The sequence below is a fragment of the Apis florea genome, unplaced genomic scaffold (assembly GCF_048593485.1).
Source record: "Apis florea isolate Af1SG1 unplaced genomic scaffold, ASM4859348v1 contig_2350_pilon, whole genome shotgun sequence".
NCBI lineage: Eukaryota > Metazoa > Arthropoda > Insecta > Hymenoptera > Apidae > Apis > Apis florea.
Window position 1 is genome coordinate 6429972 of NW_028256565.1, and position 21794 is coordinate 6451765.

A 21794-nucleotide genomic window follows, 5' to 3' on the forward strand; every position below is an offset into this window, starting at 1 on the left:
CCGACAGGTTATGAGTAGTGCGCGCCGAGGATGTCAAGATGGCTGCCACGTACATCTGATCGGAGGTGTGTGCGCTCGCGAAATTTGACGCCAAACTGTGATAAAAGGGGCTGTCTTTTTTGAGTTCCTGACATGGTGACAGTGCGGTATTAGTCGGTTTGTATCCATGAGCACTACTTTGTACACCCTCGATGATAATTTTTGTCGTCGCGGCCGCCGGCGGCTCGCATTGAACCATGTTCAGCAAAAAACTTCATGTAGACGTCAAAAAGTCAACATTGAAGATTCAGGATGTTAAAAAGGATAGTGCAACCCGATTCAAACATCTTAAAATCGTATTAGGTAAGACTATATTTCTTTTTAATTTTTACCATTCTACGAATCAGTTAATGTTAATTTGCCGTGAAAATTAATCACGAACGAGGAATTTCACAGTGCCAATTAATGAATACGACGATAGTTAAAGGAGAGGGGCGGCAATTTTGTTAGTATTTGCCGCCTACACATCAGCACCAAGGCAATTTTATACTGTCGTAGATCTTCTGGAATTTTTCATCGAAAATACAGCCTGATGATTTTTCATTATTCTCATTGTATTTGTTCAGCTTCTGCTACCAATTACTATTATAATTATTGTTAAAAATGTATATAAATATAAATATTTTAACATTTTTTAAAGAACATTTTATATTTTTTAAATTTTGCATTTAATAAAAATGAAAATTAAATAAATAATTTTGCGAATAAATATGTTCATTTTAAATTGAGAAAAATATTAGAAAAAAATTTGTATAATATTTTAAAAAAATAATTATATAATAAATTATTAAATATCATTGAATATCGTTATATGGTTTATTTTAAAAAGAAAATAATTTACTTGTATGCAATTATAATATGATAGCGTAATGTTAAGTAGTAGTATCTAATCACAAAACCGCATGACCACACTAACCAACTGTGGCCTCCAATTTCAGCTAATATTACATTATTATTATATATAGATAATACTGTATGCTTAAATGTAAAATCATCATAAACCAATAAAAAATCTTGTTTATGAGTTAGAATATTATTGAGAGTATATAATTCATAATTAAAAAAAAAATTCTATATATGCTATATATTATTTTATTTTTTATAAAACTCTTAATTTCTTAAATATAATTATATTTTTTATATTTGTATTATATGAAAAATAAATATTTATTATAATTTTAAAAAAATATAAAAAGTTATTTTTATTTTCATATAAATATGCATGTTACTATTTTTTATAAAATGAAATGAATAGAATTATGTTATTTTATACTCATTTATACATATATATATATATACAAATAATAATCAAAATATAGAAAAAACTTTTTACATAGGTATAACTATATAAAACTGATGATGATGTAACAAGAGTTTTATAGTTCTCCCTATAAATTAAATTTATGAAAAAAAAATATTTTAATTAAAATGTAGTTATGTTATTGTTTTATAATAGTAATCAATATTAATTCAAACTTATTGTTATATATTGTAATTTTAAAAAAATATTTTATATATTTTTATATATTAAATATCATTTATTTAATGAATTCAAAATTTGTCATATTATTTTATAGAAAATGTGGACACTGATGAAGCAAAGGGGTTTTTTGAAGGCAACTTCAGTCATGTCTATTTTATTTTGTATGATTGTTTTGTATCAGCTGAAACAAATCTGCGACAACGAGGTAAAAATATTTGTTGTTTTATATATATATAATAACATATATATATGCATATATACATACATATATATCTTAAGTTTTAATAATATATAAATGCATTTTACATACAGTAATAATAATTTATAAAATTCTAATATTACCATTATTTTTTAACTATTTGCTTGTTTTCTTTCTATTTTGCTGTCAGAACTTTCCTTCCATATTGGTGAGTAATAGTAATGACTCAATATATGTTCCTTGCATGTTACAGATTAACTGTATTAATTTAAATAACACATATATATATATATATATATATATATATATATATAAAATATTTCATATTATTACATGTATATATACATAAAAATTATATAAAACTAATGCTTTCTATTTATTTCTTTTTAGTTATCTAAAACATTTAAAATAAATTATGAAATTAAATATTATACACATATTTGATTATATATATTTTTTTTTTTATAGTTCATAAAGCACATAGGGAGGAATTGGAACAGGTATTACAGCTCTTAGAAAAAGTTTTAACACTTCTCCCTGAACTTCTTAATAGAAGATGGCAATGTCATAGTTTAGCAAGAATTTTGCAGAAGCTTTTACATCCTGGTAATAGTTGGAAACTTCGAAGAGAAGCTATAAGGTACATATTTGTAATAATATTATTATATAAAAAAATGTACTTCTATATAATGTATCTTAACATTTATAATTTTATAATTTTAGATACTTTATTTTGTGGTACCAAGCTCTTGGAGAAAATGCTCCTGATCATATTCATCAAATGTTTGCAAGCTTGATACCAGGGTTTCCACCCCAGCAACCATCTCCTTATAAATCTGAACGTAAAATAGATGGAAAAAAAGATAAACTTGCAAAAAATCTTATTGGTTGTGATGATAAAGACAAGAAAGAATTTTATGATACACAATTATCACAAAGTACTTTTCATGACAATGGTTCAAATCAATGTCCTGTCACTCCAGTTGACAGTGGACCTATTTTACCTCCACAAAGTGGAGAGAAGCCTCTTGATAATGAGACTGTTCGATTTTTAGAAGCATTACTTGAATTTATGGTTACTCAGGTATATCTATATATTTTGAATAACAATCAATGCAATATAATGCAATATAATATTATTAGCAAAAGAATGAAAAAATTTCTATTTAATGTGCAGGTTGTAAAGATAGAATGGAGAGATAAATCTTCACGACAGCACAAGACTTTTCAATTTTTATTAGAACGTTTTAAAGCTACATACCTTCGTCATATTTGTCCTGAGTTTGATGATAATTTTTCATTGTACAAACCGAATTTAGAGTTGCCTACAATGCGTAAACCAACGAATCAAAATCAGGATAATTATATATTATGTAAAGTTTCTTTGATTAAGTGGATTGCTAGTTTCACTCATATTGCTAGGAAAGATGCTCGTGTCGCACACCTTTCGCATAGGTATTTTATCAATATATATTAATAGTTTATGAATATATTGAATTGATATAAATATTTTTATTTTAGCACAACACCAAATGAAGAAAATACAGAACCAGAACTTCGTCGAGTTTCAGTTACTCAAAATGTTGCTGAATCATCCTTATTATCACCTGAATCAAATGTATCTCACCAAGAAAATCAAAATCAGGAAGATAATACTATTTCAGCATTTACTCTTGTTAGAGAAGTTCTGTATGGAAATAGAGATAATGTGAATTTTGTACATGAACTATATAGACAAGCCTTTTTGCTGGACTTTAATCATGCTGGTGCTATAAGAAAGGCTATAGCTGTTTATAAAGATTGGATTCAAATGAATGTAAGATTTTAATTTGTAATTTTTAAAAACATTATAATATTTATTTATTTACTTTTTAATTTAATTATATTTATTTATTTACATATTTTATTTTAGGAATTACCACCATTCATGTTAGAACCATTGGATAGTCATAAAGAAAGAGATTTAGAAGAAAATTCAAAAAAAGATATAAACGATATCGATAAAAGTCCTTCTGAAAGCTATCGTCAAACAAGATTAAGAAATGATTCTTATCTCGGTGCTATACACAGAGAAAATTTATTTATAAGAGCGGGACTACAAAATGTTTTACAAGTATTTATTACACAAGCTTCTAATGTTTTTTTCTTAGAAAATTCTAGACCAAACGCATCTCTTACATTACTTGAAGAACAAACGGATAGTTGCAAAAGAGTTTTAAACGTATATCGATATGTCGTAATGAATTCTCGATTAGAACCGGCTACTTGGGAACAGTTACTTAGGTGCATATCATCAAAATTTTGTTTTTATTTTTTAAATAACAAATAAAAGCACAATATCTTTACGTGAATTTATTATAATATTTTTTAGAGTATTATTACAAATAACATCTCTTGTTTTAAATGAGAAATCTTCTCGACGTAAAACTCAAGAAAGCATAGGTGGAAAACTTGCTCCTGCTATATTTCAAACTTTAATTGTTACGTGGATTAAGGCCAATTTAAATGTTGTTATTTCCACACAATTATGGGATCAGTTTTTGGAAGTATTAACATCTTTAACACAATGGGAAGAATTAATTCGAGAATGGGCCGTAAGTATAATTAAAATTTACCATAAAAATTTAATATTCATATTATTTAAGATTTAATATTATTTATATTTATATTATTTTTAGAAAACCTTAGATACTTTGACAAGAGTACTTGCTAGGCACGTGTATAACTTAGATTTAAACGATTTACCATTAGATAGATTGAGCGAACAAAAAACTAAAAAGCGTCGTGGTGTAGGAAGTAGAGCTGCTTCCACTGGAAGTGTTCAACCACCACGTAAAGGAAGTGTCGATCAAGATAATAATACCGTATCTAAAGAAAATGTTTCGGGTAAGAAATATTAAGATGATTTTCTTCTTTAAGTCTTTGATTTATTATTTAAAAAAAAATTGAAATATTTATTGATAACAGATCATCCGATGCGAGATTTAAGGAAAATACGACCTCTCCCTCGTAGTGCAAGCGATAATACAATATACAATGGAAAAGCACGTACGAAGCTTCATAGGAATCGTACACATACTGTACATAGTGGTATTCCTGGTAAGTCTATTTATTGAAGATCAAACTCTTAAGTTTTTTATTTGTATAATTTATAGTTTAATAGTCTCTTTTATTTAGTAGTGCCATCTATGCTGCTGATAATACGTTTAATTTATTTATAACTGTCTCTTTTTTTTGCTTTGACATTGATTTAAAAATAACTAATCTAGCGTCTGCCAGACAATTTCATTTTATATATCTCTTTATTTTTTATTCTCGATATTCGCGATATTTTTTTTATTCATGTTTTTTCTTGATTTTAGTCAGTAAAATATTGTTCAAATTTATTTTATTTTCGATACAAACATTTCTACCAGTGGTTGTGGCCTATTTCTGTATTAAGTATAAATAAATTTCCACAGTACTTCCCCTATCAATAGAGCAAGATATGGCCCGATTACTGTCAAATAGTGCTACATCGTCATCAGCAACTGGTCGGAAAATGTTACCAAACAGACGTGCTAAATCTTTGGATAGCATTATTATAGTCGATAGCGAACCACCATCACCGCGTTGTCCTTCTCCAACACCGAGCAGCGGAGTTGATAGCAATAAGGATAGTCCGATACAGATAGAAAATATTGACGGCAGTAGTATCGGTAAATATATTATTTGTTGCTCTTTGATATTTATATCAAAATATGAAAATATAATTTTTAATTGTAATAACAATATGAATACTTCTATAATGTGTATATTTTATAATTTTATAAAATATAAAATATCTTTTTTATATTTTCTTTTATTTTTATAAAAAATCATAAATATACATAATATTAACAGTAAAATATTTTATTTAATGATGACAATAATAAAAATTATAATAATACATTGTTGTATTCAATATGTTTTACTTATATTTTTTTAAATTAATGAAATTATTTATATGAGAAATATTTTCTATTTATAACATATTTATAATTTAAATTTAAAGTATTTTCGTATTATTTGCATGTTTTCATTATTTTTATAATATATCTATATTTGATTACTAATAAATTATAAATAGTTTTGACCAAAAAGTTTTTAAGAAATAATTTACTTTTATCAATTGTTTTTATTCTTATCTTATATATAATTTTGATTATGAACATTTATATAGTATTTTTATTATTATATTCCTTTTTTTTCTTTTTATTAACTTATAGATACGAACGATGCATCAGAAAGGAGATCTGTTATGGCTGGAGGTGGTGTTCGTGGATGGTTACCTGATGTCGCGGTCGTATTGTGGCGTCGTATGTTATCAGCATTGGGAGATGTAAACAACATTCAAGATCCTACTCTTCATGGACAAGTTATGGATTATCTTGTTCAACTTACGCAGACACTTATAAAAGCATAGTATCATATACTTTAATATATTTATATCCATATGTTTTAATATTTTATATCATCATTAATATTTTTATATAATTTTTAGATTCGCTTGAATCAAGGTGTATCTGGAGATAATCAGGCAACTCCACCAGCTCCAGAACTTATACCTCCATTGACAGTCATTGCTCCATGGTGTTTCAAGGTTGACATTAATTTTCTAAATTAATATTATATATTTTTGCATTATTTTGCATTAGTATAAAATAATGCTATTAAAATATCATGTAATTAAATTTTTAGGCGATACAGCTTCCTAGTCAATATGAAGTTGGTAAATTGGCAGCCTATCGTTTGATCTGTCTTTTAACAGTTCAACCACAAGATATTAATTTACCAAAACAACATTTAACTCTTTTTTATCGTGCAGTTCATAGTGGCATTGTTAGTAATGATAATAAAGTATTACATGTACTGGTTAAATATACCGGTCCTAGATTATTCAGTTTGAATCTTCCTGGATCTAGTCTTTTAATTTTGGATTATATTCATGCTGCTAATGTAATACTGAGTACTCAAGACATTGAGGTATTATATAATAAAATTTTATAATAAGTTAGTAAATGTTATGTTAGAATTTTTAATTATAAATTAAATTGTAAATTATAGGCACCAAGAACTGAAGCTGTATCAATAATTGGATCATTACTGTCATTACCGGCTACTACAATTAAATTACCTGTATTGCAACCTACTGCAACTGATATTGTGACTATGACATGTCCAGATGCAAAAGTATTAAAATATAATAATTATTAACTTACATTAAATTATTAAAGATATTTGATACAAATTTTATTTTAGGAGCATATAATCACGATCCTTTTAAAAAGTTGTAGACGAGAACCAACTGGTATTGCAAGATGCATAGCTCTTTCAAGTATTGCTATGTTTATATATAGAGAATTGTGTTATAAAAATCAGCATTCAAGGATTCCAGAAGCTGTTACTGTTCTTCTTTTGGCACTTAAAGTAAGTATTGAATTCATTATAGATAAATGGTTTTAGAATAATTTGAAGAATAATTTCTGTGTCAATTTTCTTTAATATAAGATAAATTGCATGTTATAAAGTATATATAATTATTTTATAGTTGTTAATATATTTTTTATTTGGGTTATATTTTTAGTTAAATAGTGAAAACTATTATTTATAGTATATTGTTAAAAATAGTATATATGTAATAATGGTAGTGAGAAATTTAGCATCTCTTCCACTAAGTCTGATTGACAGCGGATACAACGAGCAAAGCGTCGCAGAGCTGGTTTCTATTATCCACTAATGGATCAGGTAGTTTTTCTATAATTAACTTGTATCAATTTCTTATTATGTGTTGTTACAGTATTTATCTGTCATCTGATGTCTTCATGTCTGTTAGGAGTGTCATCAACGTTGCATGGTGTACTGCTAAGTTATATGTGTAAAAACGTCTAGTAATAGTTTGTTCTTAATTTATTATTTTATACATTACAGTGATTTATAGATATTCATAAATATAACTTTATTTTTCTTTAAATGCTTCAGTTCATCAAGAAATATGTATATAAAATTTTTCAAAATAAATTTTTTAATAGATTGAATCAACTTGGAGGAAAAAGATTTTAATATCAGAGAATGAGAATCACTCTATTATATGTGTTACTCATTAACTATTTCCTGCATAATACTAATTAGAATGAAATCATAAAAAATTAAAAAATTCAATACAAACAGTATTTTAATTAACAAAATTTTTTTTTTTATTTTATAGGCTAGTCATGCTACTGTTGCTCAAGTGGCATGTGACTCTCTTCTATTATTATGTGATAAAGCAGACATCTTGTTAGAATTATATCCAAATGTGCCATGTAAAATAATTCAAGTAAGTTTTGAAGAAACCATTTTAAAATTCGATTGATATATGTATCTATTTTATTAATATATTTTAGATTTTATCGGAAACACTTGGATATATGAGTACTCGAGAAAGACGCGGTCCTTTGACGATATCAATGTTGTTTTGTTTAGGTGAATGGGCTATGCATCTTGGTCCATCCGTTTTATTACGTGTATTTCAAGAAAAACCTCTCTTAATGACCTTATTTACAGTTAGTAACATAATAAAGATTTGTATAAATTTAATATATAAAATTTTTGTACTTAAATAGTTAATATTTAATTTAAATTATCAAATTTAAATATTTATTATATTATTATTATTATTATTATTATTATTATTATAATATTATATCAAACAAATATCAAAAATATTACAGGTTTTGGATAACATAGTACAAGATAAAATCGATAAAGATGCATCACAAACAAATAAAAATGAAGATGAAGATGATGATTTTGATCCTAATATTACTTTGGATAATTTAGCTGACGAAGTGTGTGCAAAATCACCTCGACGAGGCAATATTCAGTCTGTTCAATTAGCAGCAAAGATGGTAGGATCTAATTGAATTTTTTTTAAATAAACATAAATATGAATTAAATTTTTTTCTAGGTAATGATGCATTTAATAAATCATTTGGGGCATTTTCCAATGGGCATTGGAGCTGCACGATTATCTTCATTAGTTGTTGAATTAGATGATGTACCAGGAATCGATGGAGATGAACTATCTTCTGCAATTTTTCATGCACCAAATATACAATTGTTAATGTTATCAAATTCTGTAATAATGTCACTTGTTGAATTAGCAGCATTAGATGCACCTGGAGGAGGTGTTACTGCAGGATTAACAACAGCACCATCATTAGTAAGGGTATTATTGCGAGATCTTGCAGGAAAAGCATCTTGGGATAGTTCTATTTTATATAGTCAACCATTTATCGACAATGATGTGCCGGTAGCATTTACAAAACATGGTAATAAAAATATATAAAAATTGTATTATGTATTCAATATGTTCAATTATAGTATTAATTAATATTTTTAGTTGAATGGAAAACAAAAATACCTGGAGAAGATTTAAGCAGTGTTATAACATCTCAAATTTGTACACCTCGACATACAATAAGGCATCGTGAACCTCATATATTGCCTACGTTTGCAAATGCCGCAAGTGATATGGATAATTTAGATGATGTAATTTTAATGCTTTAAAATTATTAATATTTATTAATTTAATATTTTTTTTTTAAAATATTAATATTTATTAATTTAATATTTTTTTTTTAAAATATTAATATTTATTATTAATATTTTTGTATTAATTTCGTTTTTTTTTTTAGCTCTTACAATATATAGGATATACAAGTCCAGAAGTATTAACTAATCCAGAAATAGCTCTAAATGCACCTGCTAATCCACCACAAGGTCATTATCTTGAAAGTGAAACCATTGCCACAATTCTCAGCCAAAGAAATGCTGAACAAGAGCATATCAACAATTGGAATCAACACATTAGGTATATTGGCATTAAATAATATTTATAATATTTAAATTTATTCATGTTTTTTTTTAGTATGTGTGCATCAGCAATAAGCCCACCACCATGTCGTCCTCCTCCAGCGCCGTTTCATCACTGCCGTCTTTTGTTTTCACACTTGGGTTTATCTGGATGGGAACAACGTAGAAAATTGCATTTATTATCCAAAAACGAAAAACTTTTACGAGAATTACGAAATCTTGATAGTCAACGATCTAGAGAAACACATAAAATAGCAGTGATTTATGTTAGTCAAGGACAAGAAGATAAAAATTCTATATTAAGTAATATCACTGCTAGTAAAGAATATGAAAACTTTATTGCAAGATTGGCGTGGGAAGTTGAACTTGAATCACATACAGGTTTTCTTGGAGGTCTTGTACCTGGAAAAGCATCCGGAGTTACAGCACCATATTTTGCAACATCTTTTACAGAAATTCTTTTTCATGTAGCAACAAGAATGCCTTCGGATAGTCCTGAGAGTTTATTACAAAAGGTCAGTCTTATGAAAATTTATGAAAAAAGTATATTATATAAGATATTTCAAATTTTTTTTAGACACGACATCTTGGTAATGATGAGATTCATATAGTTTGGTCTGAACATTGGAGAGATTATCGTCGAGATATTATACCAACTGAATTTTGTGATGTTTTAATAGTAATTTATCCATTACACAATAAATTATATAGAATTCAAATTTCTCGAAAGCCAGAAATTCCATTCTTTGGACCTCTCTTTGATGAATGTATTGTTGAAGATAAAGTTTTACCTGCATTAGTAAGAACAACAGCATTGGCAGCAAGTAGAGCAAAACGATCTACACTTACATTATATCAACATTAGTAAGTGTTATTTTTATTTTGCTATTCTAATATTAATACTATATATATTTATCAATAAAAAATATTTCAGTTATGAAGAAAGAGCGAGATCTATTGATACTGTTATGAGGAACCACAAAGAAGCTACTACATTTGAAGAGTTTACAGCTAATGTATATTCACCAGTACAGCCACCAAGTCCATTTAGTGGAGCTTCTTCTATATCTGGTTAGTTTTTATATTTTAAAATTTTTTTTTAAAAATATATATTTATAAAAATTCTTTAATTAGAAAAAATGGTTGTAATTAAATTCCAGTCATAATTTTTATTTTTATGAAATGTTAAATTTTTTTTATTCTATAGATGTTATGAAGAAGTTATAATTGAAAATTTAATTCTTTTTAATAGTTTTTGCATGAATTTAGATACCAGTTATTATTATTATTATTATTATTATCAATATCACACTATCAGGATCTACAACAAGCGTGCAATCCACAGCATCGTCAAACCTCGCAGCAGCGCTTATAGATTCACATCAGGGTCGATCTGGTCTGCGAAGTTCTTCAGCGGCAAGCAGTGATAATCGCGCGAATAGAGGTGACTAATTCAGTCCACTAACCCCCACCCACCTTGTAACACCACCCAACAAGGTAGTATTATAATTTATTTATTTTTTTCTTTGCTATTTTTCCAATATTTGTCGTTTCTATAAAGTATATTCTGTTTATTTTTTTTTTTTTTTTATAGTTACCTTGTAGTAATTTTATGTTATAATATGTTAACAACCATGCAGACTTACACAATTTTTAAGTTTCATTTAATGAACTCCAATATATCTTGCTTAAAAAAAATAACAATAACTATATTTTTATATTCCATAATGATATTATACATTTTGTAATTTATTAAAATGTTGATTTACACCTTATTAATATATATATATATATATTAGTATACATACATATACATATTTCTTTTTAAGAAAAATTAAAATAATTTTCTTTTAATAAAAATTAACTGAGGATAAATATATTTTTTTTAAATTATTCTTTATTTAATATTCGTATGTTTTTTAATACTATTTTTGTTTAACAGTCTTACACAATTTATTCAGAGGTAAAATTTCCTTTTTAAATACATATTAGATATAGATCAAAATATACTTTATTACATTCATGCTATATTACATATGTTATTTCATTAATGATGCTTTATAGATTGAATTGTACAATGCATGCATATATTCTTAAAAGTTTATTATAAGAGGATTTTTTTTAAATTTTTGTATATTAATATTTTGAAACTTAATAAATGAATTTATAAAAATGAAAAAAATATCTACGAATTAATTAACTTTTTAATATAATATGTGTATGGCATTGTGCATTGCAAGTAGTTTTTGTTACTTATAATTATAAATAAGTATGCTCATTTATAAATATAGATGTGATATTTCTATCACATTACAAAAATTAAATGTAAATCTATTTTATTTCAATTTTATATAAAAAATAATGCAAATAATCCAATATTTTTCTAAAATTTTTCTAAAATTTACAAAATTTTATTTATATGCAAAGAAAGTAGCATAGACTAATTTTTTAAATTATATATTATTTTTTAGCAAGTTGCACGTTAATTTTTTATTCCAATATGATAATATATTTATATAACAAATTTATAATTATTATAATACAATTATCTTCTATATGACTTCTAATTACAAATATTTAACTTCAATCATAACAAGTTTATTGGTTTTATTTCCAGTTTCTGATGGGAGCAGAGTATGGTTTAGTAATGATACCCCTGACAGTACAGCACTTCATGGAATATCTCCCAGACCTGTGAAAAAGATGTCATTTAAAACTGGACCGAAACAGAGAGCGAATACTCAACCCACGCCTCCCGATAGTCCAAGATATAAATAAGGAGTTTTGTATCAGTATCATAAAAAAAGAACATTTTTTGCACAAGTGGTTGTTTGGGCATATCCTAGTTATTGTAATTTAAAAATTCTTTAGAATGCTATGATATGTTACAATAACAAAAAATGCTAGGCCACTGTTTTTATGCATTGAAAAATAGTACGTGCATAAGAAAAATAATGGCAGATTTAAATATTTCACTATTTTAAAATGACAAAAGAATTCAATGGGCGTCGAACATCCGATTAGTCTTAGCGTTTTCTGTTTTCCGTCCTTAGATTTAATTTTTATATTAAATGTACAGATCGTTGTTTATTTGTTGCAACGGAAATATTAATTTATTGGAACGTAAATATATGAAAAGATTTAATGGATTGTAGGTAATACAATAGTAAAATATTTGTTATATATTTTAATTAGTGTCACATGACAACATTTTCATTGTACAGTACTTTCGTAAGATCAGTTTACTCTTGTACTTGAATAAGTAAGCTTATATAATTAATATTGATTAAAGCTTCTATCTTAATTTATATCGAAGATAACGAATGTCCTCGATGTAACACGATTCTCGATGTTATATATATACATGCCTTGATATAAAAAAGTTATTTTATTTCTTGTAATGTAGTAAGATGAAAAAAGTGAACATGATTACCATATTATCATAAAATACGTCTATATGGATGTTAAATAAGAATCAAATGTTATTTTTTAATAACAAAGTTTTATGAATTACAATACGAATATCACATCTCTTAGATACTCGATAAGTTATATTTCATCTGAATGTTGATAAAATTTCGGATTGACATCTCTTGAATTTTAATGATGATAATTAACTGCAATCTTTTAAAAAAAAATCTATTAATGTATTACATTCCATACAAATGATCTTTTCTATATATTTTCTCCATAATTTCAATTAAATTTTGATTATATCTTTATGGATAATTAAAACATTCCATACATATTTTATATAATATAATTTGACAACCACAATTCTTAAAATAAAATAAAAATACAGAAAAATTATTTTAGTTCGTGTACATTGTATAAAAGAAATTAATTAATAGAAAAAATCAATTAGGGAACAGTTTTTGTTGTTAGGTACACGTATTTGGTGCTTTATGATATTTGTAAAATAGAAATATTTTAAATACTGTGTCAAAACGTATTATTCTGAGTAATAAAATTGTAAAAATATAAAACAAGAAAAAAAAACAAAAAAAAAAAAATGAAACGAAATCGAAAAGAATTTTGAAAGTAAACGAAATAATTTAAAAATGAATATGAGTATTGAATATCAGTAAGTTTATTTGCTTCAGAAAAGATTTATCTTGAACACAGTGATAATAATCAAAGTATTAATACCAGTCGTCGCTGTCGATAAGTAAACGAAATTTTAGAGAAAAGATTATATTATATTGTGGTGAATATATTGAATACCATATTCAGATGTTGAGATTGTAATAAATATACATTTCAAGTTTTTTGACCATTTTGAGGATTATCCGATAAACCGCATTCGAATGTGTAGGTATTTAGCAACGAAGTTGTAGGTAAATAATAATTACCAATATGCAGACCATGGCCAAAGCAGCATTATTTTTTCACTAATTTATAACAAAGTAGATTGAGAAGAAAAGCCGTGTGTATATGTATTGTACATAAATTGTTAAGTACGTGAATGACGTTGAAGTCATTGAATGGAAATTATTCTCTGCGAAACATGGTATTGCTATGTTATTGAAAAAAAAATTGATTTATATATATATATATAAAAGAGAAAAAAACTTATTACAATCTTGCGTAAGAATGCTTTTACAAATCGTATTTAAACACATTGTATTTAATTATCTATCTTTATTAGTGTCATTATAAAAATGACTCACTATTATTTATATTATAAATATACAAATTACCGTTAACATTATTAGCGCAACACTAAACTATTTTTCTTACTGGATAATTACGCTACATTTTTAAAATTAAATTTATCAATTATAAGCTGTAAGAAAAAAAGAAGAACTTCGAAGAAATATTTCTGTAATAGTTAATATTGTAAAGCTTATTTTGTTGAAGTAATTGAAATTAGAATTTATATTACTAAAATTAATTTGTTCTATCTATAAGTTTGTTATTTGTTTGTTAATTTTTTTTTTTTTACAAATTGACATGATCAAATTATCTGTGTGTAAAAATTATTAAAATCACTTATTATTCATGCAAAATAATTTAAATCATACAAATCTTTACTTAAATGAATATCACATTGTTTTTTGGTGATTTAAAACGGAGACATGTACAAAAGGTACGAATTTGATTCGTTATTTATATATCGATATAAAGCAGAGTTAATATATACTATATATATATATATAGTATATATATATATATAGTAATTATTTCGTACGATTCGGAGGAATATTATATGTTATCCTCTAATTCAATTTTTTTGTCAAACACAGAATTGCGTAGATATTTTCTTGTTCGTTAAAAAATAAAAACAAAATTGAAATTGTTTTAAATCATTAGTCTAATGGGAACATCATTGAAATTTATGATAATTAAACAATTTTGTAGTGCCATTTTGCGGCTCCTAAAGTAATAAATAGAATTTCTGAAAATTTTAATAAAATTCTATACAATCTATATTACAGAATTCGAATTCATTAAGAACATTTATAAAATTTAGTAGCAATATAGAACATAGTAATTAAATAGAAAAAAATGAAATTATACGTTATGTAATTTTTTTGTAGAAATTAATATTCGGAATTGACTTAATATATGATTCCTTTGTAAATTCGTTATCCAAAGATCTAACATCGTACTGATTGTACACATTTCTGCGATGGAATGTACATTTTATTGCACAATAAAAATATGATGATCAATTTCAAAAAACTTTACATAACTTTGCATAATTTTAAATAAAAAAATGATATAAAAAATTTAATTTTAATTACTTGAAATTGAAATTAGTAAAAATTTAAATTTGAAACAACGCTCTTTGTAGTTCTCCATACTCAACGATAGAGGTAGATTAGTAATCATTTCATAAAATGGCTGCCATCAGGTATAGAGTTTATTTGTAAAGTCTCAAATTGACAAAAGCATTCATTTTTAAATAATCAAAAGTATCTTACGTTGTGCTTTTTATAAGAACGTTCCATAAATAATCTTTGATGCATAAAAATTATTTTTATATCGTGGTTTTTCGAATGTAGTCGTACGTTATTGTGTGATTTCACTAAAACAGAGCGCGGAAGTACAAAAAAGCGTACGTCAAACTATCAAAGAATCCTTATGTCAATTTATTTATAGCTATAAGCGTTGATGAATGTCTGAGAGTGATACTTACGATTCGGCGGACGAATATACAAGCCTAATGGACGGTCACGTCGCGGAATCTCGCACGGACGATTTGGGCTTGGTCACTGGTCGAAAAAGGCGTTCGCGTATTAGTAACGAAGAGGTACTTTAGTATTATCGTATAATCAAGTATTAATATATTAATATTAACATTTATATATACATAATTTAAAATAACTCGAAAAATTTTATGTATTTGATAATGTATAAAAAATTATAGATTGAAAATGGAGTTCCTGAGGTTCATATTCAAACACCAGGTATATCAAATAATGCAGGTTCAGGTAGAAGAGGTACATTAAGTAGTAGTGTCCAGGGTAGATCAAGAAATTATAGAGATGAAGAAGAAGAAGAATTAAAATATGGAGCAGCACATGTTATTAAATTATTTGTGCCTGTATCTCTTTGTATGTTAGTTGTAGTTGCCACAATTAGTTCTATAAATTTTTACACAACCAAAGGAATGTATTTGTAAGTATTTTAAAATCTTTTATGTTCTATAGAATTATAATTTTTTATTGAAGTAGAATAATATTTGTTAAATATATTTTCAGAGTATACACTCCATTTCATGAAGATAGTGCTGACACAAGTACAAAGGCTTGGCAAGCAGTTGCCAACTCTTTAATACTAATGAGTGTCATTGTATTTATGACTGTGATACTTATTGTTCTATATAAATATAAATTTTATAAAGTAATCCATGGATGGTTGATAATAAGTTCCTTATTATTGTTATCTATGTTTTCTATGTTATATTGCGAGTAAGTATTATAACTTTATAAATTATTTTTTATATTTTTTTTAATTTAAAAAATATCTTTTGCAGACAAGTATTAAAAGCATATAACATTCCAATGGATTTGTATACATTAGGTTTAGTTTTGTGGAATTTTGGAGTAGTTGGAATGATATGTATACATTGGCAAGGTCCTTTACAGTTACAACAAGCATATCTTATTTTTATCTCTGCTCTAATGGCGCTTGTTTTTATTAAATATTTACCAGAATGGACAGCGTGGGTTGTACTTGGTGTTATTAGTATTTGGGGTAAATAGGTTTATTTTTAAGTATAAGCATGTTGTAAATAAAATATAAGTTTTTATAATTTTTTATTCAGATTTAATTGCTGTATTAACACCAAAAGGACCTTTAAGAATACTTGTAGAGACTGCGCAAGAGCGAAATGAATCTATTTTTCCTGCATTAATTTATTCTTCAACAATTATGTATACAGCTACAATGACTTATGCTGGATATGTACAAACAGCAACAATGACTACTAATGATACTGCTGCTAGTGATAACACAACATATACTATGAATAATCAAACAAATAATCAAAATAATTCTACATCTGGAGATGCAGAAGAGGGTGGATTTACACCTGAATGGATAGATACACATGGTAATAAATAAATTTTTGCTATTTTATATTTAATATTTTGATGATCTTATATAATATTTTATTATTAGGTGATCGAGGAGCAAGACGAGCACAAGAAGTACGCGAAAACACCTTGTCTTTGACAGAAAGATCAAGACAAGATAATCGTGTTGCACGTGAATCACAAGGACAACAAGTCCCAATTACTGAGGAGGAACGAGGAGTGAAATTAGGTCTTGGTGATTTTATATTTTACAGCGTTTTAGTTGGGAAAGCATCTAGTTATGGCGATTGGAACACTACATTGGCTTGTTTCGTTGCTATTCTTATTGTACGTATTTCATTATTTATATCTTATGTTAAAATAATAAAAATTTTATTATGGATTTATTATTTCAGGGACTTTGTTTAACATTATTATTGCTGGCTATTTTTAAGAAAGCATTGCCAGCATTACCGATCTCTGTTACATTTGGTTTAACATTTTATTTTGCCACGAGAGTAATTGTTGCACCATTTGCAGATAAATTAGCGAGCGAGCAAGTGTTCATTTAACTGTAGGTATATATACATATAATAAGCATTATATTCATAATTTATTACAAAAGGATAGTGCCTATTCATATATTGATCGTCTAGCTTTTATATTTCGTTTAAATTCGTCGTTTGTAATTTGTCATTTATAAATTTATATCATGGATCATCATGTGACATGGTACAAATCAAGATGAAAATGTGCATTATAAAAACTGGATGATCCAGTATTTTTTAATAATAATAAGTTTCGTTATTGAACAATTACATGGAATAGAAATCTAGTATGTCACAAAAAATGCTCAAGATAAATTTACATTTGTAAGATGAAAAACAAAGATAATAAATAATAATTGTATTTATCTGATATCTATTGCATGTTAAATGTAGAATAATATTTAAAATCCTTGACAATTTTTAATTTTTTTATCAATATTTAGGTTTTTTATTTTTTATTATAGGTTACAAGAATATTAATCGGACATAATTAAATTAATCGAGCTATAACAATTTATTATGTGTCTTTACATTTAGAGAACATAGATCGAGTATAAAAAAAAGCGGTTTATAATCATTTATTTATTTTTTTTTTTTTCGGAAATTGTATGAAAGATGAGGTATAATGTTTATCTAAATAATTTGCTAAATGTATAGACCGGCTACAAATTACTAGTACCACTAGCCGTTCAGGACAATTCCTCGGGGTTTGAAATCCGTTTGTACACAGCCATGAAATACGTGTCATTCATCATCAATCATTTGATTATTCATTTCAATGACAATACGTATTGCTATAAATTTCATTCGATACTAAACAACAAGGATTTAAGTATAAGCTTTGTTAATAACATTCTTGTTACTCAGAAAATTCAAGGCAAAATGATCTGACTGTATAATAGAAAAATGCGAGTTTTTTTTTTTCTTTTTTTTTTTTTTTACTATAATAAGAGAATTCTCGAATTTGAAAAGCATATATCTTTTTCTTTTTTTTTTTTTTATCGAGAAGCAGTTTCATAAGTAGAGCGGAAACATTTTGCCGAGAATAATCGATAATATCAAAGTTAGCATTTACTAACAATTCTTTCATTGCCATAAGCATTACATAACGATTTCAAGTTAACTTTAACGTTGCTGTTTCTTTTCTTCTTTACAAACGAAATGCAGTATATATGTATATACAATATATATATATATATACATATATATTATATATAAATTCCCGGAATCGCGCGCACGCACACGCGGAAGATTTTTAACAGCGATATGATTATTTGCACTTCGTAAAATTATGATAATTCAATAAGTTTATAACTACATACTAGGAGGAAGTTCATTAATTTTTTTCTTGTATTCCTTCTAATATCCAGTCAATTTTCAGTCACGACGATGTGTAAAAGACGCTTTTTGACAAAAAAATAAACGCGATCATTTATGAAATCTAATTATTATCACGAGCATAAACGCTCGATCATGGTCACTGTGATTGTGCGCACAACAAATTATCCTTATATCGTGCGTATTTTGTAACAATACTGATCTAGCTTTATATTTATTAGCAATAGACGCGAGTTTTAATGAAATTAACAATTCGCTAGAAAAAGCAAAAAAGGTACACTTGGAAAATTGTAAAATTCTAACGGGAGAAAAACATTAGGAAAATATTTGCAACTCGTAACAAGTAATCATACATAATTTCAGCAATATCACTTTAATAAGCAATATCTTTCTTAATAGAATCTAATAATTTGAAGATTCGCTAGTTGCTTATTTAAATATAAGTTGCAAAATATTTTTTTCTATTCTCTAATGATAAAGAATAAAACAAATATCAAATATATGATATATATATATATATCAGTCTTATAAACAATAAACTTTTGGAGACATATTTTGGTAAATATATAGTAATAACTGTAAAAAGTGGTAATTATATTTTGCTAATATTTTCCCCACTTTAGCTTTTTTCCAGTTCATCGATATAAAAAATACATAACAAATTATAAATATTTCCTATGCGTCCACTTGAATTTGTTCATTCTTCTTCGAGAGAATCATGTGTGCTTTTTTCTTAATTGTTTAACTTGTTCCATATTTGCTGCTTTCGAACGTTCCACGCCTGAAGAACGAACTAAATTCTAGCAGTGATTGCTTATCTATGTTGCTTAAGTTGCCGTTGTACTTGTAAAGAGATTCACAGTGCGGCAATTCTGAGCAGACTTGAATCAGTCGTCGTAAATATTCTTCTAATCGTTTTCTACGTTGCCGTGCCACAACCTCATATCTTGGGAAAACTTGACGAGGTGGAAAGCGTATTGCTGCTACCTTTATAATTAATAATTAAAGCGTATAAAATCGCTACTATCAAATCTTTTTCTTTATGAGATATAATTTAATAAATAATAAATTTTAAAAAGTCTTACCTTGCTACCATACTTCTGTCGCATAGAAATATATAACTCTCGAAATCTTCTGTATCTACGTAAAAGCGTCCAGCTATCATCCTGAGCCACAACACGTACTTCATATTCGTAATGACTGGATGTGCCAGCTCCGCGTATTACATAAGAAGGTATACTAACAATCACGTTAATTACACTGTCGTAATCGGCATCATTTGCTATCAAAGATGGCAGAGATCTCGTGATAGTTAAGGAATATGGACTACTCAAACGATCACCTCGATTTTGACTCTGAAAGAAATATAATATATTTATATATGTATAACAAGCTGAAAATTGATTTCAAAATTCTAAGAATACTTGAAAACCAATTACCGTTAAATATACTGTTGAATATCCTCTTCCTGATGATATTCGAGGTGCAACTGATTCCGACAAATTCTCCTCATTAGTATTAGGCCTGTGATTCCTGAGAATTGGAGATCGCGTTGTAGCCAAAGTCAATAATGTAGCCGAATTAGTCGTGGATTCAATATCACCGCACGTTATAGTTTCTACACTTTGTGTACGATCATTTATATCACTGGCTAACAATCTATCATCGCACTGTGACTTAGATTGTTGCTTGAGATTTTTTCGTTCATCTTCTAATAATGAAACTTCTAATTCAATTTGTTGCTTTTGAAGATCTTGTAAGATTGCAATTTGTTTGTTTAAATCTTCTTTAGAAGGCGTATTGGCCTCCAGACACCTCATCACCATCATTCGTTGACGAGCGATTCTTTGGTTCAATCGTTTCATTGCTGGATTTTGTTGCACTGGCGATTCCAGCGAATCTTCAGGAATATCTTCTTCCATAATAGAATTTGTTGGAGATTTTGATTCCGTTTTTTCACTAACGCTACCATTACATTGTTCTATTGATTTAATTGTATCTATTGAAGATTTTCTATTCAAATTTACCAAACTTTTGCTTTCTGCTTCACATATTTTAGCCCTATTATTCTCCAAATGAACTTCTGGCGAAACTTTTTCTAATTCCTTTTGTTTCTCATTTGATGACTCCTGTGATTCTTTTGTTTCTGAATCTTCGAATTCAGGAATTCGAAGTTCAGGAGAATCAGCCGCAGCTGTATGAAAAGTATCTGCTGTATCTATGGAACTTGGAATATCTTGTGGCAGTAAATTCAAAGCAGAAGCTATTTGAAGTTTTCTATTGCATGTATTATCAAACATCTGGGTATCTCCATTTTGATGAATTTCATCACCGCTTAAAGAACAATCATTTGAAAAAGCGGGTAATGCACGCTTTAAATTTAACGAGAGACTTTGTTTTCTTCTCAAGATCTCCTGCAATTGTTCCTGACTTCGTTTCGCGAGTAACAATTTTTTTTCTGTACTTCCTTCTCCCTCTAACTAACGATAAAAATATTCTATATTTAATGATAAGAAAAAAAAAATTAATGACTATTGTTATTAATTTTTACCTCTAAATTAAGCATATATTTTTGTTTTTTAGCTATCTCAATTAACTCTTCTTCCATTCTATCCACCTTGCACTGGTGTTCATTGAGGGACTTTACCTTATTTTGCAGTTCAGTTTCCAAAACAGCTAATTCTTTTTTCTAGAAGATAGATTTTTAGACATGAATTTTAATTTTTGATTTTAATGTAAATTTTATTAACTTCAGAAAATAGACAACTATTTCTTTTAAATCTTTTTAT

At 26.9% G+C, this 21794-nt stretch overlaps 3 protein-coding genes across 19 annotated transcripts in view; 2 read left to right on the forward strand and 1 right to left on the reverse strand.

Moving 5' to 3' along the window:
• Positions 1–15281, forward strand: LOC100872496 (putative Rho GTPase-activating protein CG5521). Of its 10 annotated transcripts, none has more exons than XR_015291155.1 (30): positions 1–342; positions 1617–1727; positions 1912–1929; positions 2190–2361; positions 2445–2805; positions 2899–3176; positions 3243–3537; positions 3634–4004; positions 4093–4315; positions 4400–4607; positions 4689–4820; positions 5183–5419; positions 5969–6159; positions 6244–6342; positions 6441–6725; positions 6807–6932; positions 7002–7169; positions 7431–7487; positions 7948–8058; positions 8126–8284; positions 8453–8629; positions 8689–9052; positions 9124–9272; positions 9419–9594; positions 9652–10111; positions 10174–10460; positions 10531–10667; positions 10915–11093; positions 11539–11559; positions 12214–12419. XR_015291155.1 is itself a non-coding variant. In XM_012490236.3 (30 exons), exons 1-30 carry the CDS (start codon positions 237–239, stop codon positions 12372–12374), a joined length of 5766 nt encoding a protein of 1921 aa, XP_012345690.1. In that variant the 5' UTR covers positions 1–236; the 3' UTR covers positions 12375–15281. The 10 variants fall into 10 exon arrangements, 9 of the variants coding, with proteins under 9 accessions (XP_012345690.1, XP_031774132.1, XP_086761015.1 ...); XM_012490236.3 differs by having other exon boundaries at positions 10915–11040; positions 12214–15281; XM_031918272.2 differs by having other exon boundaries at positions 10942–11040; positions 12214–15281.
• Positions 11590–21794, reverse strand: part of Klp98A (kinesin-like protein 98A) — an 18653-nt gene continuing 8448 nt past the window's right edge. For both annotated transcript variants that reach the window (XM_012490242.3, XM_003696163.4), the window contains 5 exons: positions 21557–21694; positions 20445–21485; positions 20091–20360; positions 15739–19992; positions 11590–12288 (listed from right to left, as the gene is read on the reverse strand). In XM_012490242.3, the coding sequence (XP_012345696.2) occupies positions 19747–19992; positions 20091–20360; positions 20445–21485; positions 21557–21694 (1695 nt within the window). In that variant the 3' untranslated portion in view covers positions 11590–12288; positions 15739–19746. The remainder of the gene's footprint in view (positions 12289–15738; positions 19993–20090; positions 20361–20444; positions 21486–21556; positions 21695–21794) is intronic.
• Psn (presenilin) overlaps positions 15390–21794 on the forward strand; it is a 10412-nt gene continuing 4007 nt past the window's right edge. For 4 of the 7 annotated variants that reach the window (XR_015291156.1, XM_086904891.1, XM_086904893.1 and 1 more), the window contains exons 1-7: positions 15395–15852; positions 15970–16220; positions 16304–16513; positions 16579–16799; positions 16870–17157; positions 17226–17467; positions 17536–17693. Coding sequence is in view for 5 of the 7 variants with exons in the window: in XM_086904891.1 (XP_086761017.1) it covers positions 15718–15852; positions 15970–16220; positions 16304–16513; positions 16579–16799; positions 16870–17157; positions 17226–17467; positions 17536–17691 (1503 nt within the window). In the remaining 2 variants the exon portion in view is untranslated. Of the gene's footprint in view, positions 15853–15969; positions 16221–16303; positions 16514–16578; positions 16800–16869; positions 17158–17225; positions 17468–17535; positions 17694–18131; positions 18370–21794 lie in introns of those variants that run through there. The other 3 variants (XM_086904894.1, XR_015291157.1, XM_086904892.1) reach the window with 3 other exon arrangements.

Bases quoted from the DNA above. Each gene is read 5' to 3' on its own strand.
- LOC100872496 (XM_012490236.3), top strand. From the start codon at position 237: ATGTTCAGCAAAAAACTTCATGTAGACGTCAAAAAGTCAACATTGAAG. The intron at 3,177-3,242 runs GTATTTTATCAA...TTTTTATTTTAG, and splicing joins GTCGCACACCTTTCGCATAG to CACAACACCAAATGAAGAAA. The intron at 7,170-7,430 runs GTAAGTATTGAA...TCTGATTGACAG, and splicing joins TTCTTCTTTTGGCACTTAAA to CGGATACAACGAGCAAAGCG.